The 15655-nt window shown below is 34.0% G+C and overlaps 2 protein-coding genes across 2 annotated transcripts in view; one reads left to right on the top strand and one right to left on the bottom strand.

Annotated features, from left to right (window-relative positions):
* LOC117109150 (activator of 90 kDa heat shock protein ATPase homolog 1-like) overlaps nt 1-8671 on the top strand; it is a 9420-nt gene extending 749 nt beyond the window's left edge. The window contains exons 2-9 of the mRNA XM_033251399.1: nt 2227-2306; nt 2861-2971; nt 3646-3735; nt 4540-4583; nt 5932-6093; nt 6221-6322; nt 6439-6490; nt 7688-8671. Coding sequence (XP_033107290.1) covers nt 2227-2306; nt 2861-2971; nt 3646-3735; nt 4540-4583; nt 5932-6093; nt 6221-6322; nt 6439-6490; nt 7688-7860 — 814 coding nt within the window. The 3' untranslated portion in view covers nt 7861-8671. The remainder of the gene's footprint in view (nt 1-2226; nt 2307-2860; nt 2972-3645; nt 3736-4539; nt 4584-5931; nt 6094-6220; nt 6323-6438; nt 6491-7687) is intronic.
* A 1414-nt stretch (nt 8672-10085) lies between these two features.
* On the bottom strand, nt 10086-13608 carry LOC117109152 (ATP synthase subunit s, mitochondrial-like). Its single transcript, XM_033251404.1, has 5 exons — nt 13535-13608; nt 12624-12763; nt 12238-12458; nt 11399-11561; nt 10086-10446 (listed from the first exon to the last, which is right to left on the bottom strand). Exons 1-5 carry the CDS (start codon nt 13550-13552, stop codon nt 10134-10136), a joined length of 855 nt encoding a protein of 284 aa, XP_033107295.1. The 5' UTR covers nt 13553-13608; the 3' UTR covers nt 10086-10133.
* Nucleotides 13609-15655: the final 2047 nt, after the last annotated feature.

Raw genomic sequence — 15655 nt, 5'->3', positions numbered from 1 at the left:
TTAAAACGATAGAAAGAACAAGTAAATAAATTGAAATACGTCCCAAAATATTTAATAAATCAGTGCAAAAACCGAGTATTAAATAAATTGAAATAATTGAGTAAATAAACTGAAATACATCCCAAACAACAGTACCAAGAACGAATAATTTAAGTGAAATACGCCGCAATTAATGCACTACATTCACTGAGAGACGCGCTTGGCGTTCCATAGAAATGACCGGCGGCTCAACTTGTCGGCGGCTCAACCGGTCATAATCCCTATCTCCCAGGCTAGGCCTGCAGTAGTAGGTATAGTCCTAACCTCTAGTATTAAGTTTGTATTGATTGTAGAAATACTGAAAACCATACAAAAACTTGTGTTTTATGCCCCCTCTACCCTCATAACATATTGATATTAGTATTATTACAATTGTATTTGATTTATGTTTTATTTTACTCAGAAAATCTTAATATCTTATTATCTTTGCTGGGTTTTCCATAAATAGGGTGAAACATTTTTTATACAGTCAGAACCTTGTTTTGCTAACTTTAACTATTTTTTTTAAAGATCGTCAGAGGAGGGCAGAAAAAATGTAATGTTTTCTTATTTAGCAAGTAGGTTTGCCAAAAACATCCAGACAGAGGAGTTAAAAACCTTAAATTTTTTTCTAAAATTTCCATTTTTTTTGTGGCCGGTGGTGGGTTCACTAATTCAGTACCCCGCTAATTGGCCAAAAATACATTTTATTAAAAAAATCATCATTATTGGCGGGTGGCAGGTTCGCTAAACGGGGTATAAAAAAAGTCTTGCCTTAGTAAAACATGGTGGTACCCCAATACCCAAATAAAAATAAACATAAACAAAATTACTGTACTTCAACAGTTGTTAAGCCAAAAATAAGGGTATTATCTTACTACCCTTGAATTGAAGCTAAATGAAGATTCTGGATAATTTTTAACAATGTTTCAATATGGCTTACATCGTTCTAATTTGAAGGTTAAGCATAAACATTCTGTTAATAATAATTAAAATAGAAAAATTCATATAAATAAATAAAATACCTGACAGTGACATAATTAACTATCTTAAGGTATTATTGACACACAAAATAAAAAAATTTATTATTGAAATAAAAAAATATTATCCAAAAAAAGATAAATAATCAGTTAGACCATATGAATTGATTTACCGTACTGTAGATTTGATCTTTTTGACATTCAATAATGGCTTTAAAAAAAGAGTAGAATTTTCTTTGTTTTTACAAATATTTTGTTTGGTCAACCTTGTATTTTAACAATACTATTTTTGGGAAGATTTGATTTTTGGGTACATTCAGTCACAGACCATATGTGATTCAATCATATAGCTATGATAACTACAATTTTTTTAGCCTACTATAAATTTTGGGTGAGTTATTAACGCTTAAAAATTGGCCTGGTCATCAACCCCAATAATTTTATATTGCAGTTCATTTTCATGTTAATTGTATAATTATTCAATGAAATTTGAAGCATGTCCTCCCAAAAAAAAACTTGTGCCCTCAGTCACCCTCCCCCATTAAAAATGTACAAAGCAGAAAATCTCCATTACTTAAAGATCACCTCGTATCACCTTAATTTGTGGCCCAACTTCCTCTCACTTAATCATCAAGCTCCATCCCCTTTCCCACCCCCTGCCCCATTTCAAGACTAGATACTCTACTGGTGTACTGTAGTCGCACCAACAAAATTCTGAAAAAAAATTAAAAAGACTATAAATTAAAATAATTAATTTATAACTTTAAATTTTAATTATACAGTATATAGTAAATGTAAACACTATTGTTAAAAAAAAATCAGTTGTTTATAGGGTCTACCTTGGGAGTAAAGTCGAGACTTTCTCATATCAATGCTGCCACCGCTCTCCCCTCCACATGTTTTCTGAATAAGGCTGTGGTGGACGACGATAGTTGCTGGTACCGGGTTACAGGGTACAGTAGCACAGACACGAAGGGGCCCTTAGGGGCGAAGAAAGTCATGGATCGAGTTCCTAGTCCACATATCAAGCGGCCTGAGCGTCTTGCATTAGATGGATATGTGCGCTATATAAAACTACACTATTATCATTATTATTATATTAGTTACAAAGTACCCGTTCAAAGTCAAAGAAATCAGTCGGATAGCTGTTTCTGAATAAATCATTATTTACATGAACAAGCTTAAGATAATTAACTTTTCTATTGTTTATTTTTATATTTGATATTAGGACTGAAAAAAATGCAACAGCCTGGTCTAAGGAGAAGTTATTAAATTTGCTCATGTATCTGAAAGTTGAGGATGAAAAAGGTAAGGAATTAAAAATGACATAAATAAATATATGTTAGAAGATTTGATGTAGGATTTTTTAATGGGTATGACAGCTTTTGAAAATTTTACTTTAAATATGTAAATATGTCTAGTTAAGATTTTTCATGATTTTCAAGAGAGTACAAAACACTTCTCTGAACCCCCCTCTCCAAAAGAGTGCATTCTCGCTATCTCATACTGCTTACAGAAAGTAAAAGTGAGCAACAGTAGAATTTAACTAGTGACTATAGGCTGACATCCCCATATTTCAGCGCACACACATTCTACCTGTCACCAACCACCTGTTCCGTTTAGCCCACTGTCTATAATTTTATTCAGCTTTAGGCACAAGAGCAAACCAAACGTTAAACTTATTCACTCTTGAACCGAGGTCCCCAGGATTGGAAGCCAAGCATCGTAACTCCACTCCTATACTTAATGATAAGCTCATTGTGGGTATTTGATAGAGTTTTCAGGCATGTACAGTAAATCAAATTTATTATCTAGAATTCATCTTAATTTTGTATTTTGTACTAATATCATCTCCTTTTCAGGCACCTGTGAAATATGTGAATTGACATCTATAGAAGGTGAGGCAACAGCAAATAACAGGAAAGCTAAATTGATATTCTTTTATGAATGGGTGCTTAAACTTCAGTGGAAAGGTGAGCCATGTTTAGTGTCTGTGTTATGTTATTTTTATCTTCATTAAGGGCAAACCCCAAGCAGTATCAAATACTGCATTTCATTGTGGTTGGGGACTCGCTATGAAAGAATAAAGCATTAGGGAGTGGAGTTGCTTTTGTACTCTATTTAATGGTTGACAATGCTACTACAAAAACTGACACAGGTATGAACCAAACACTTCAAGTTTGTATACTATACTAAAGCCTACTCTAACTAAGTTGGCCTGTCTGTATGTTATTGAATTGTCAGGAGTGGTAGTAAATTTATGATCATAATATTGAATAAGCAAAAACTAAATTGTTTCATTGCAAGTTGTTGACTAAAGCCTACAGTGTTTTCAATGCAATCGTTGTACTGCGTAGCAATCCCAGCGCAATCGGGTAGGCTTCTCGATTTGAACGACCAATCAACATCATTGAAAGCTGTCGGCAATAGTGTGCAGCGATTCTATTGAAACCAAGATGTATTTCAACCCGTGAGTAAATATAGTCAATTTTGTGAATAAAAGCCGTTGTGGCTTACCACTGGAATTCAAACCCTCAGAAAATTTCAGTGTTTTAATTATATTTCGAGGGTTTTGCCCAGATTTAACCACAGGAAGTATCTATATTATTGCTATTGTGATAATATTATTATTATGTTTTTTTTCTAGGTACATTAAAAGATTGTGAAACAGAGTTGAAAGGTGAAGTTGAAATCCCAAATTTAAGTGATGAAAATGATGCTTCAGAAGTAGATGTGAGTATATATCATCTATTTAAACTTTTGTTTTAATATATTTTAAAGTATTTATATGTTATCAATATAATCTTTTATTATAATTTTTTTTGTTAAAGATGAAAAGGACAGTCATATTAATTAATAAAGTTAAGGTATTTTATGGCATCTGCTAAGGCTTAGTGGACTTTTTTTAAGGAGACTGTAAAAGAATTGTATGAGATAACCATAATATGCCAAAACAAATGTGGGTAAGGTTTAAAGATATACTGCCCTGGCTCTTAATGAATTTTTTTAAAGGGCCAAAGATAATATCTCAGTTGTGAAGCAACTTGTTAGAATGTTTTTTTTTGTAATTTCAAATTCTACTTTTTGTTGTTCCACACAACAATATTAGGGTACTGCAAACATTAACATTTTGTAACTTTAATTAAAGAACACATATCAACATTTTGTTCATACCATAGTTGTCACAGGATAAAGAAAATGTTAAAAAATAAGAAATTCCATTCATTGTATAACAAACATTAGTATGATATAAACATTTAAAAATTATTTAGTACGTATAATTTATATGTAACAGAGAATTTGAAATAAGTGTTGGCGTAATAATCGTAGAATAATCTTTTCAGTTATGGTCCTCTAAAAATGCTCCAAATTCTAATCGAGAACCGGACCCCCTTTCTTCAAATAACGTCACCGATTTTGCAAAATACTAAGGCGAGGCCATACAGCTTTTTGATACTAGGAGAACTATATGTAGCTCTCCTCTGATTTCTTTAAATGAAGGTCTGGGGTATTAAATGCAGCCAAATATGGGTGTATATAGAGCAACTAGGAAATAAGTGTGATATCCAAAGGCTAAAGGAGCAAGTATGTTAAAGAGATTTCCTGTTTTCTTTCCTCTATTTCTTAAGTATAGTAAACCCGGATGCAAACATTGTAAAATAACATTTCTACAATGTGTCTTTAGCTTCATCAGTATTGCAAATGCATCAAGAGTCAATCTGTCAATTGATTGGATAAGGCTTTTGTATCATTGGCACACCTTTATGTTGTAACCTTACCTTCACTAGACAAAAATTAATTTATATAGAGAGAACAAAAAAAAGCAAAATAAAATAAATAATATATTCTGCCTTATGCAATAAACATAAACTGTTGAAAAACACCAATGGGAAAAGTAGGAGGAAAAATACATAGTTGAAAAATACATTTGAAAATACTGGGGGGAAATAACTGAGAAAATAGGCCAGGAGAAAAAAATTCATGGGAAAATTATTTTTTTTTCTCTCAAAAAGGATTGTGTTTTTGTCTTCACTTATAATTGGGGAAACCTATTTACCAAATGATTTACTTTAATTTTATTATAATTGTTTTTTTATTTTTTCACGCAGACCAGATTAAATGTCTCCACGGGTCAAATTTGGCATGCGGGCTACCTATTAAGTACCAAGGAAAGCATAGAACAGCAGAACAAGGAAATTAAACAATAATAATAATTATCAGGTCACTAGCAACGGCACTGAAAGGATAAAACAATCCCACTAAATAATAACTAAATGGTATTCTATACTCCCCTTCCCCTCCTGCTTGACACTTCCTTTGTATTTCAAAGTCTGGGGTATCTGTAAGCCAGCCCAGATGTTAGGGAGATGCATTAAAATCTGCTGAAAAAAAATAATAAGTGACAGCTGGCCTGATTGCCATTTATGGGCATCTAGAGATGACATGACCTCTAGATTAACTGTAGTTCATTTGTCTGTAAATGATAGACCTCCTGTCAGGGAAATAATGATGCCAGCACTGCCAGGAATCACATTATGAAATATAGAATATACCAATCCAAGGAGGAAGTAATATGTATGGAATTAATTGATCAAATATAGTATCTGTGTTAACTCTGTCTCTTATACACATCTAGATGTGTATAAGAGACAGATATAATCTTTTATTATAATTTTTATGTTAAAGATGAAAAGGACAGTCATATTAATTAATAAAGTTAAGTCAAAGAATGTATATCTGTCTCTTATACACATCTAGATGTGTATAAGAGACAGGGTTGATACAGGCCATATGGGATGCAATTAAAATGACTTCCATGGTTATTAGAGTACCTAGTCAGTAGTCATTGAATAGTACCATTTTTTTTGTTATACTTCCCAAAACAAATTTTAAGTGTCTGAAACTGTTGAATTTTAAATAATTTTTCCGACAGACACCCCCAAAAAATCTGTCCAATCATAATGGCGTCAAGGATCAGATAGCCGGTGTTAAAAACCTAAAGGTTGGGGTTCGAATTCATACAACCAAGTTGACATGTACCGAGAAGTTTAACTGTGCAGTGGAGGATATATACCAAGTCCTTACAGACCCCAAGGTGAGTACACTGTACCGTCTGAGCCATTTTGCTTGATTCACATTTGACTACTAAGGCTGTAATTGTCAGTGATGTGGTGCCACTCTATGCGACTGGTTTTTGATATGCTTCTCAATTATGTCTACAGAAAGTGGAAGCTTTCACCAGAAGTTCTGCAGAAATGGAGGTTGAGAAAGGAGGGAAGTTTTCACTATTTGGAGGCAATGTCACTGGCTTCTTCGATGTGCTGGTATGTTAGATAAACTTTCCATGTAAATTAATTAATAATGCTTTATTTTTTTGGGGTGTTTTTTTTTTACATATAATTTGCAAGTATAAAGATTGATTGTTGTTAATATCTTACAGGAAATGGACAAAAAAATAGTCCAGAAATGGAGGTTTCGCAATTGGCCAGATGGTAAGCTAAATTAAATTATTGAACAAGCCTTGCACTGTTGTATTGGGTCATCAGAAATTTTGATAATGGCTATGTTCTCACACGGCAGCTAACGGTTAGCAGGATCCTAATCATGCTAAACATTAGCTGTCGTACGTCCATATGAGAAAATGCCGATCCAGATACCAAAAATATGATGATCGAATCACTGACCAATAAGAAACTGGAAATTGTAAACGCGTATGTGTGATTGGTTGATGATAGAAACGCGCTCAACTTGCTAACCGATAGCGCTTGCTAACCGTTAGCGGTATCCGGATACTGCTAGCGGTTAGCGCAAACGGTTAGCTCCCGATCCGGATACTAGGGCTCTCGTGAGAACCAGGCTTAAATTAAATTATTGAACAAGCCTTGCACTGTTGTATTGGGTCATCAGAAATTTTGATAATAAAATGTTAAATAAAAAGTCTACAATTTACATATAGCACTTAATGTCAATGAACTTAACAACATTTTCATATATTTATTATCCAAAGGGGTTGTGAAATACAGTATTATACAAATATTGACTGCTCAAGAGGAGAATGGTGAAATCTATTGCCCAGAGGTGATGTGGAGATCGTAGCCTATCTAGGCTATGATTTCACAATAGATTTCCCCGAATCTAGAATAGCCAATATTTGTTTTATATACCTCATACATAGATTCTACAAGGCCTAAAAAAGTACTTACTTCTTCCAAGCCTGGCCTAGAGGCCTATTAATTTGGGCCTAGGCGATCAAAGAATGTATATAGGTATTTTTTTTTGCTCATTTCCTTAATTTCAATCTATCGTCTTGCAATATTTGTCAACTATTGACAAGAGATATTTAAGTGGTCTTTTAGTGCTTTTGTTATCAGCTTCATCAAGAATAGGCCTTGGCTACTCCTCCTTCATCCAGAGGCTTGAAAGCCTCCATAATTATTGTTTATCGTCTACTTCCTGATCTGTGGTGCGGTCAAGGGCCAATCTCTTTCGTTGTAGAGGTCGCAGTCCCCTCTACCATCAGCGCAATGGTGGGGCCTAGAGTTTGCACCATGCGACAGATCAAAAAAGTAGTTTTTCAGGGGAATAGTACTTTTTTCATTGGAATAGTACTTTTTACTGCCTGCTTCTTAACCAATCAGAAAACATTCGCTTAAAATAGCAGTAAAGAAATATTACTTGTTGTCTTGCAGCACACTACTCGGTAGTAACTATGGAATTTTCCCAGGAACCAGATGGAGCCTCAATGAAGCTTGTTCAAACTGGAGTTCCTGATAATGAGGTTGAGCGAACAAAAGAAGGATGGAAGGAGAATTTTTGGGCAAGAATACGACAAACATTTGGCTTTGGTATACATCTATTCTGACCCAGGATAATCAAGATATTTATAAGCTAAAAATAATTGAAATTAGGAAGAGAAATTAATTTGTACAGAAGGATGTAGATGGAGAGAGTTCAATGTCAAATGGTATTTTAATCAGTAAATAATAAACAGTATTTTGTCATTAAAGGGTCTCCCCCTATTATTTTTGATAGTTACTACAGTATATTTTTTTTCAACCTGGAACATATGGGATACCATGCAAAATGATGTGATTCTCCTGCTATATTTTGGGACGTTTTGTGCAAACCTCAGGAGAAATGTTGTTTATAGATGCTCCGAGTGCTTGCTTGTTCGAAGCCACTCTAGTTTTGCAATCTGAGCCGATCCTTACAGGCTTCATGGATTTATGTTGATGGCGCTGTCTAAATCTGCAAAACTGGGTGACTTGTTTAGTGCAGCAGTTACTATGCTTCCACCTGTATTTCAAAATTAACAACTATTTAACTAATGCTCTTTGGAAAGCATTACTGTATCAACAGGTCTATTTATTTTACTTAATTCTTTCTTATTTTTACATTTCTTCACCGAACAGGATATGAACCCAGGAATTTTAACCAACAAACCGCAGCTGTACTTTGAAACCATATCACAAGAGGCATTAATTTCATTTTTTTTTTTGGTTATATCTGTTTGTATACACTTTGTGAGATTGGATTGAGATGTAGCGATATTACAACCATTAAAATTTGATCAATGTAATATCTTAATGAATTATGAATCTACATATGTTAGTGGCAATGTGTAATTGTGTGTATAAAATGCAAGAATAAATCTCAATTTTGTTTTTATCTTACACCTGTCATTTAGTGTAAACCCTCCCCCTTTAACCGGATCTGTAGTAGGCAAGCTGTAGAAGGAAAGCTGGCTCTCTTGTTGCGGTGCTCAGGAAAGAATAGTTTGAATATTTACAAAATGAGACTAAATTATGTCAATTCAATTCCCTAAATTTAAGGAGTTTTTTCCTGGGTGGACGGTGAACATTATCCCAGTCAAATCCTGGTTAACTTAAAATCGCTACACTGTCGCTACAATGTTTTCAGTGCAATTGTACTGAGTGGGGCTCCCCAAATCGACTAATCAGCATCACCGAAAGTGTAGCGATTACACTATATGGGCATCAAGCTTCATCCTCAGGGCCCTCTGTCGGGGGGCCCCCCTCTCTCTCTCTTTTCTCATCTGTGGAATCCTGACGCCACCTCTGCTTATACTTGGGTAGAGCCAGTAACGATTAGTCCTAATCCCAAATTTTGGACTAGCTTTGAAGTAAATGATGCTTCTATTGGATAAGCATGGCGTTTACAATTGTTGGTAGCAACAGGCAATTATTTTGGTACGTCTGTTGTAGATTTATAGTCTTAAGGCCTGTTTACACTACGACAATAACGATCAATGATAAAAAGCAATTGTTCATATAGAAAATAGATGAAAGAAGTTTTCACAGTAGCACGATTCGATAACGATTTATCATTTATACAATGAAAATATAATTTCACAAATCAAATCAAATGACTTCATAATCATAGAAAATTGTTTTCCCATGATTATAACATCATTTGATTTGATTTGTGAAAATACTGTTTTATCGTATACACGATAAATCGTTATTAAATCGTGCAGTGTGAAAACTTATCTTATTTCTTTTAATTTCTATATGAACAATTGCGTTTTAGCTTTTTATCGCTGATCCTTATCGTCATAGTGTAAACAGGCCTTAAAGCCCATCTGAACGTGCCTATTGTAACTCCGATTTAATATAAACTTATCTGCTCGGATTTCAAGTTTGTTTTTTATTCGTTTCAGATTTAATATCATTGCAGGGGTCCCAATTTGGAAGAAATCCCTTCCTGGAGGTGTTCATGGTTATACCCATGCACTGACTTCCATGAGTCAATTGATAATTATAGTTGTCATGCCTCAGTTTATTTAAGAATACAGTAAGTTGCTACTGTTCTTGGGGGAAAAAAAAACCTTTATTATTTTTATCAGTATCTATGATACACTGTCCATACATTTAAAAAAAAATCAATTTCCAGTGAGTGACAGATATAAAAGTAATTTGCCCATATATAGGCAAATCACAGTTGTTACAAAAAACCTAACCTGGAAATGTGGAGCACCAACCAATCTCCTACCTCCCATTTGACTGACAGTGGAATATAAAATCAACACTATTTTAACTTCATGGTAAAAAACAATCAATAAATATATTTCCATTACTTTCTGATTTATTATATATTTACTGTAAATGTCTCTGGTCATTTAGACGTTGACTCTAGTAATGTTCTTTTTGAAGGTGTTAAATTTGGGATTGGGTTTTTTTCAAGTTCTTTTAAGATCAAGCCACGCACATTTGGCTGTTTACTGGCATTTTTGGCATCTAAAGGTTCTTTCAGTTCATCCAAAACAAGACCGTGTTCCTTTGTGTGTTTGATGGTACTTTCAACTTGCTTCAGGTGTTCTGTGACTATTTCCAGGCGTAAATTTGGTATAATATCTTCCAACATTAGCGCAACTAACTTGACATCTTCCATATCCTTTAATCCATTCATATTTACTCTCTCCAAGTTTCTGAAAGTAATAATACATGTTTCTTCATTAGCATTAGTAACCCCACCTAAAAATTGAGGGAACAAAGCCCAATGTAAATTATATCTTCATTTGTTAATCTGTTTGCAGTAAATAGTACAACAGATGTTAATTATGGAGGTTAGAGATAATGAAGTCTTAGTTGCTTGTTTCGCAAAGTGTCACTGAATTTGATTAGCATTTCCATTGGATATTGCACTAATAATGAACGTTTGGTAAAAATCAAAAGTAACTGTGTACAGTATAATGCGCAAGTATCTATTAAAGATGTGCATAATATTCTTAGTTGTCTGTAAGAATGGAAATCAAGCATATTGAATATTCATGTTGAATTTCAGTCGGAAACATCACTAGAATTCATGTCATGAATTGAAAACCTAATTTGCAGTATTATAAGTGATGGCTTTATGATGTAGAAGCGGTTTGGTTTCCCAATCTTGAGGTCAGGGTTTCACTCCCTCGCTCTACATTTTTGCTTGTGTCCTTGAGCAAGGCACTTTATCAGCAAAGACAGCAAGTGGGTACCTGTAGGGTTAAATGCCAAATGCGCTGATTAGCTGCTGCAATGTTATGGAATAGAATACTACCACGGGGAATTGAGTTTGTGTTCCGTATGTGTTTAATCCAATGACCGGGGTAATGATATGTGAAGCACATCTTTTCATAAGGTGGTGCTATATAAGCCTACCATTGATAATAATAATTATTATTATTATGACAATAATACATTCTGGTATCTTGAAATAGGGGGCACTAAGTCGCGAAATAAGGTGGTTTTTTTTTTGCCTCGGACATGTTCAATGGGAGACGCACACCCCCTCCCTCCCCCACACCACTGTCTAGTATAAAACAAAGAAAATCTCTTCACCTAAGCTTGAGTAATAATCAAAGCCACCCTCCCCTGTCTAGTATAAAACAAAAACAATCTTTTCACCTAAGCTTGTGTAATAATCCAAAGCCATTTGCTGTTATCCGATGACATCTGCTTATGTCCAAGTGGGTTAGAGAATCTCGGAAGTTAACAAGCTGAGACATGCAGCTATCATCAACGAACGGACAGTCTGCAAAGCTCAAGAACTTCAATTTCTTCAGGGCAACTATAAAGTAAATGAGAAAAAAAGTAACAATTTAATTTAATTTACATTTGGAATTTGATTCAATTTAAGACCATGTTAATGTGATGAATGTGTATTCTATCAAGGAAATAAATATGTAACCGTTATTATGAACATATTTTATTCAATACAAACTAAAGATGGTGCTATTTCAAAAACAAAATGGATCAATTTATTTGGGGCAACTGTAAATGAAAAAAAAATTAACAATTTAATTTAATTTACATTTGTAATTTGATCCAATTTAAGACCATGTTAATGTGATGAATGTGTATTCCATCAAGGAAATAAAAATACAACCATTATTATGGACCTACTTTATTAACACAAACTAAAGATGGTGCTATTTCAAAAACAAAATAGATCAATTTCTTTAGGGCAACTATAAATAAAGTAAATGAGAAAAAATTAAAAAATTACTTTACATTTGAAATTTGATTCAATTTAAGACCATTTTAATGTGATGAATACGTATTCTATCAAGGAAATAAATATATAACCGTTATTATGAACCTATTTTATTCAACACAGACTAAAGAGGGCGCTATTTAAAAAAACAAAATGGAGAAAAAATAAATTGTGTATAACTTGTACGGTATCCAGTAAATTATACAGTATCATTTTTTCCAGAGGAATTAAATATACCGTAATTTCTTACCCAAGTGCTTTAAACCATTTTTTTCAATGCCGGTACTTTTAAAGTCGATTGCATCAATATAATCATTTTCAACTTCCGACCTACTTGGCAGTCTAGTGAACCATTTTTTTTCACGGCCAAACCACTGACCACCAGTATAATGGACGGCGCCGCCAATCATAACCACATAATCTCCCGCTGCGACTTCATATGGAAGTTTTTCAAAATACTTTGGTTTTTTACTGTGAATAAAAGACAGGTTTGTTATTGTAATACAGAAATTCTCATTTATTTTCCAAACAGTACTTTTTACAAAAATATTATTACACTATGATTATTTTTTCTAAATTATGTTACTATCTTGTACAATTATTGACAATAATATATTTACGTGATACAGTACTTACTTTTTAAAAGTTAATGCTTTACTCAGTCTAAATCTCTTTGCCCAATCTGTTAAAAAAACTCCAATTTCTCTTTTATGATATTGACAATGATTGGAATTCAGTGTGTTCCAAAGAATGGCCTTAGTTGAGTGCAGCATTTTCTATTAAAAAAAAAAAACCCTACAATTACAAATTACAGTTACAATTCAAATGACTACCGTCTGTAGCTGAGATTTATTTGTTTAACATTTGAGCATGGGAACAGTGGAGGAGTCTTTGTTGGCAGTGAAAGTGCCAGTGGGGGAGGTGGTTTGTGGCGAGTGAGGGGATGGGGGCATGTGCTCCCCCCCCCAATCATGCGATGAGGTTGTTAGAGTAAAAATTAAACATTTTTATTTTGATTGCCAATTCCATTGTGGTCTAAAATCACAATTTGGATCATACTAAGCCATAAACACCTGTGAACACTAGGCCTACCAGAATTTTATTCTGGGGCCCTGACCGAGGCTCTAGGCCTAGGCCTAGTCGGCCCCAGACTTCAAACCCCCATAATAGTAAAACGTGCAATATCAGATCGACAAACTCAATAAAGTATTTGATAGTGAGGAAGATTATAGATATTTTATTGGGAAGATCAGGATTAGAAGGCTTCAAAAAAACGTAAACCTCTCTCTACTCCTAGCCTAGCTAGGCCCCTACGCCTAGCCTACGTACGCAGCTGGGCTAAAAAAGACATAGGCCTAGGCTAGGTAGGAGCCTACCTATGCTTTTTAGGCCTAGTCAGCGGGGGATAATACCCCTGTCGATCTAGGCTATGCTTTTTCTAGCCGTTTGATCTGGCGTACGCCTAGACTAGTTATCTTGATTATTGTGAAATCCCTAATTCCTAATCATAATAATGTGAGACATTTACAACACTGGCCTAGATTTACCATTTCTATCCCCGGCATGAACCTAAACCAAAACTACTACCATCAAGTTCGCTCGCAGCTAGCTCATAGCCAAGACATTCCGCAATAGCGCCCTCTATGAAAAAAACTTGGCCGTATTCGACTGGTCATTCTTCGTTAAACCACGCCCACACGCGCAGCGGTGAAATTGATATAATTATAATCCTGTTTAACGAACGACCAGCCAGTCATAATTAATTTCATGAGTTCACTTTATTTGTCCTATCGGAAATTTGGTTTAACGTACAATTGCTCAAATTTTAGTAGAAAAAGGGAAACGTACACAAATTATAAAGCATAAAAAGAATCTTAATCTACATAAGGCCTGAATTTAGTTCAATAAAAATAGTCTGACGGAAAAGAACGAATTTGAGAAACCTGTTGTCCTCTGCATCGAGCAGTCCTAAGTCGTCTACCAGATCTTAACCATTGGTAATTTCTTTGAAGCGGATGGTCTTTCTCTTGCATTATGGTTACTCGTAGACTTTCCCATTGCATATGTCATCAATTTAAATATTCTGCTTTATCAACCTGCAAGCCTTATTTCCTAAACATTTTACGTTTTTAAGATCGGATTTCGGAAGCTATTAAACCAAATGATACATCCATATACAAAAACACTTTCCATTATTGATTTTTTAGAACAGTCGTCGAATTGTGAGATCAACATAAAATGATTTAGTTACCTTAAAAAGTAGAGTCTAGAATTTCCCTTTGACATGATTAATTTACATTGTTCTCTCCAATTAAGCTTATTGCCAATTATCATACCTAGTAATTATACTTTATCGACACAATATCAATACTAATCGAATAGAAAACTGGTAAATACTTGACAAAACAAAATGGCTGCATAGTTACCGCGATACTGCTTAGAGTTTCTTCGGCTTGTGGCAGTATATGTTTTACGTTAAAAATGTTTTCATCCAGTCTATTTTACGAATCAGTCGAATGAATATAATACTCAACAAAAAATCGTAGTCAATGAAAAAAATTCGAAAAAAAAAATCAAAATACATATTAATATTATATTCAGGCGCGGATCCAGACCTTCGAACCGTTACAAGTAACAGGTCAGGGTGAGAGATAAAAATGAAAGTGATTGCAACTTCATGAATGACGATGTTAGGGACTATAATCAATCAGTAGCATTCTATGCTCATGAGCAGCGCCGGGCGGTTTGGCAGCACTGAAATTGGCCTGAATAGGTGATTTAATATTACTTTATACAAATTAGTAGAATAATCATATATATCATCTTTTTCTAAACGTGTACCTTTTTGTAAATAGCAGTGTTCTTACGAAGCTGGATATGCCGGTGTCACATTGATACGATGGCTGTCTCTTATACACATCTAGATGTGTATAAGTCATCCCGGTGATACTTACCGGCACGGTGTTTGCAGGATTTAACATAAAGTATTTAAACAAATAATACATCAGATTTTAGTCGTTTACATCAGAAAGCAGCTGTAGTTCTATAAGTCATAGTTTTAAACATTGGTTTTAACAAAACATGACTCATTATATTGTATTGAATTGAATTATCTTTTAGAATTTATATCGATATTGAAAAATAGCCCTATGCCTAATTATATAGATATGCTGATATTGAACTGAAAATATCTATTATTGAGAAAAAAAGCTCTAGACGGCTTATAAACTATAAAATATATACTATTGCTACATTTTAAAACATTTCAGGGATTCAGTCGTGAGACAACAGCTGCAGTATTAAAAAATATCCATTCTAATCCATACACCTTGCCCATCGTTATTTTAGAGTCCAGTTAAAAGTTTTCAAATTAGTTTCTTCACTGCATTTGTATTTTCTATCCACGATGCTATAAGTCAAGCAGATGTTTGAATGGACACAATTCGTTAATAAAGCAGACATATTCTGTTTTGATTAAATTTGTTCAGAATTGCCATAATTATTATTTAAACTTATTTATTGAAAAAAGCGTTTTATTAAAAATTAAATAAATTAAATATATATATATTAGAGTAATAAAAGTGAATTAATAGTTATGTACAAATTGCTACTGCATCCCATCATTCTGTAAAGCGCTGTCAGAATAATTGTTTATTGGCGCTATATAA

This window comes from Anneissia japonica, unplaced genomic scaffold (genome assembly GCF_011630105.1).
Source record: "Anneissia japonica isolate Jap-2015-1 unplaced genomic scaffold, ASM1163010v1 scaffold288297_len153801_cov211, whole genome shotgun sequence".
NCBI classification, from domain to species: domain Eukaryota; kingdom Metazoa; phylum Echinodermata; class Crinoidea; order Comatulida; family Comatulidae; genus Anneissia; species Anneissia japonica.
The sequence above is the reverse complement of the archived record's forward strand: the minus strand, read 5'-3'. Positions and strand labels throughout refer to the sequence as shown.

What these genes read in the sequence shown, in the direction of transcription:
- LOC117109152 (XM_033251404.1), bottom strand. An exon ending in AAAGCATTAACTTTTAAAAA is followed by an intron (nt 12,459 to 12,623) that starts GTAAGTACTGTA and finishes TTTTATTCACAG; the next exon opens with TAAAAAACCAAAGTATTTTG. An exon ending in GGATTATTACACAAGCTTAG is followed by an intron (nt 10,447 to 11,398) that starts GTGAAAAGATTG and finishes TATTACTTTCAG; the next exon opens with AAACTTGGAGAGAGTAAATA.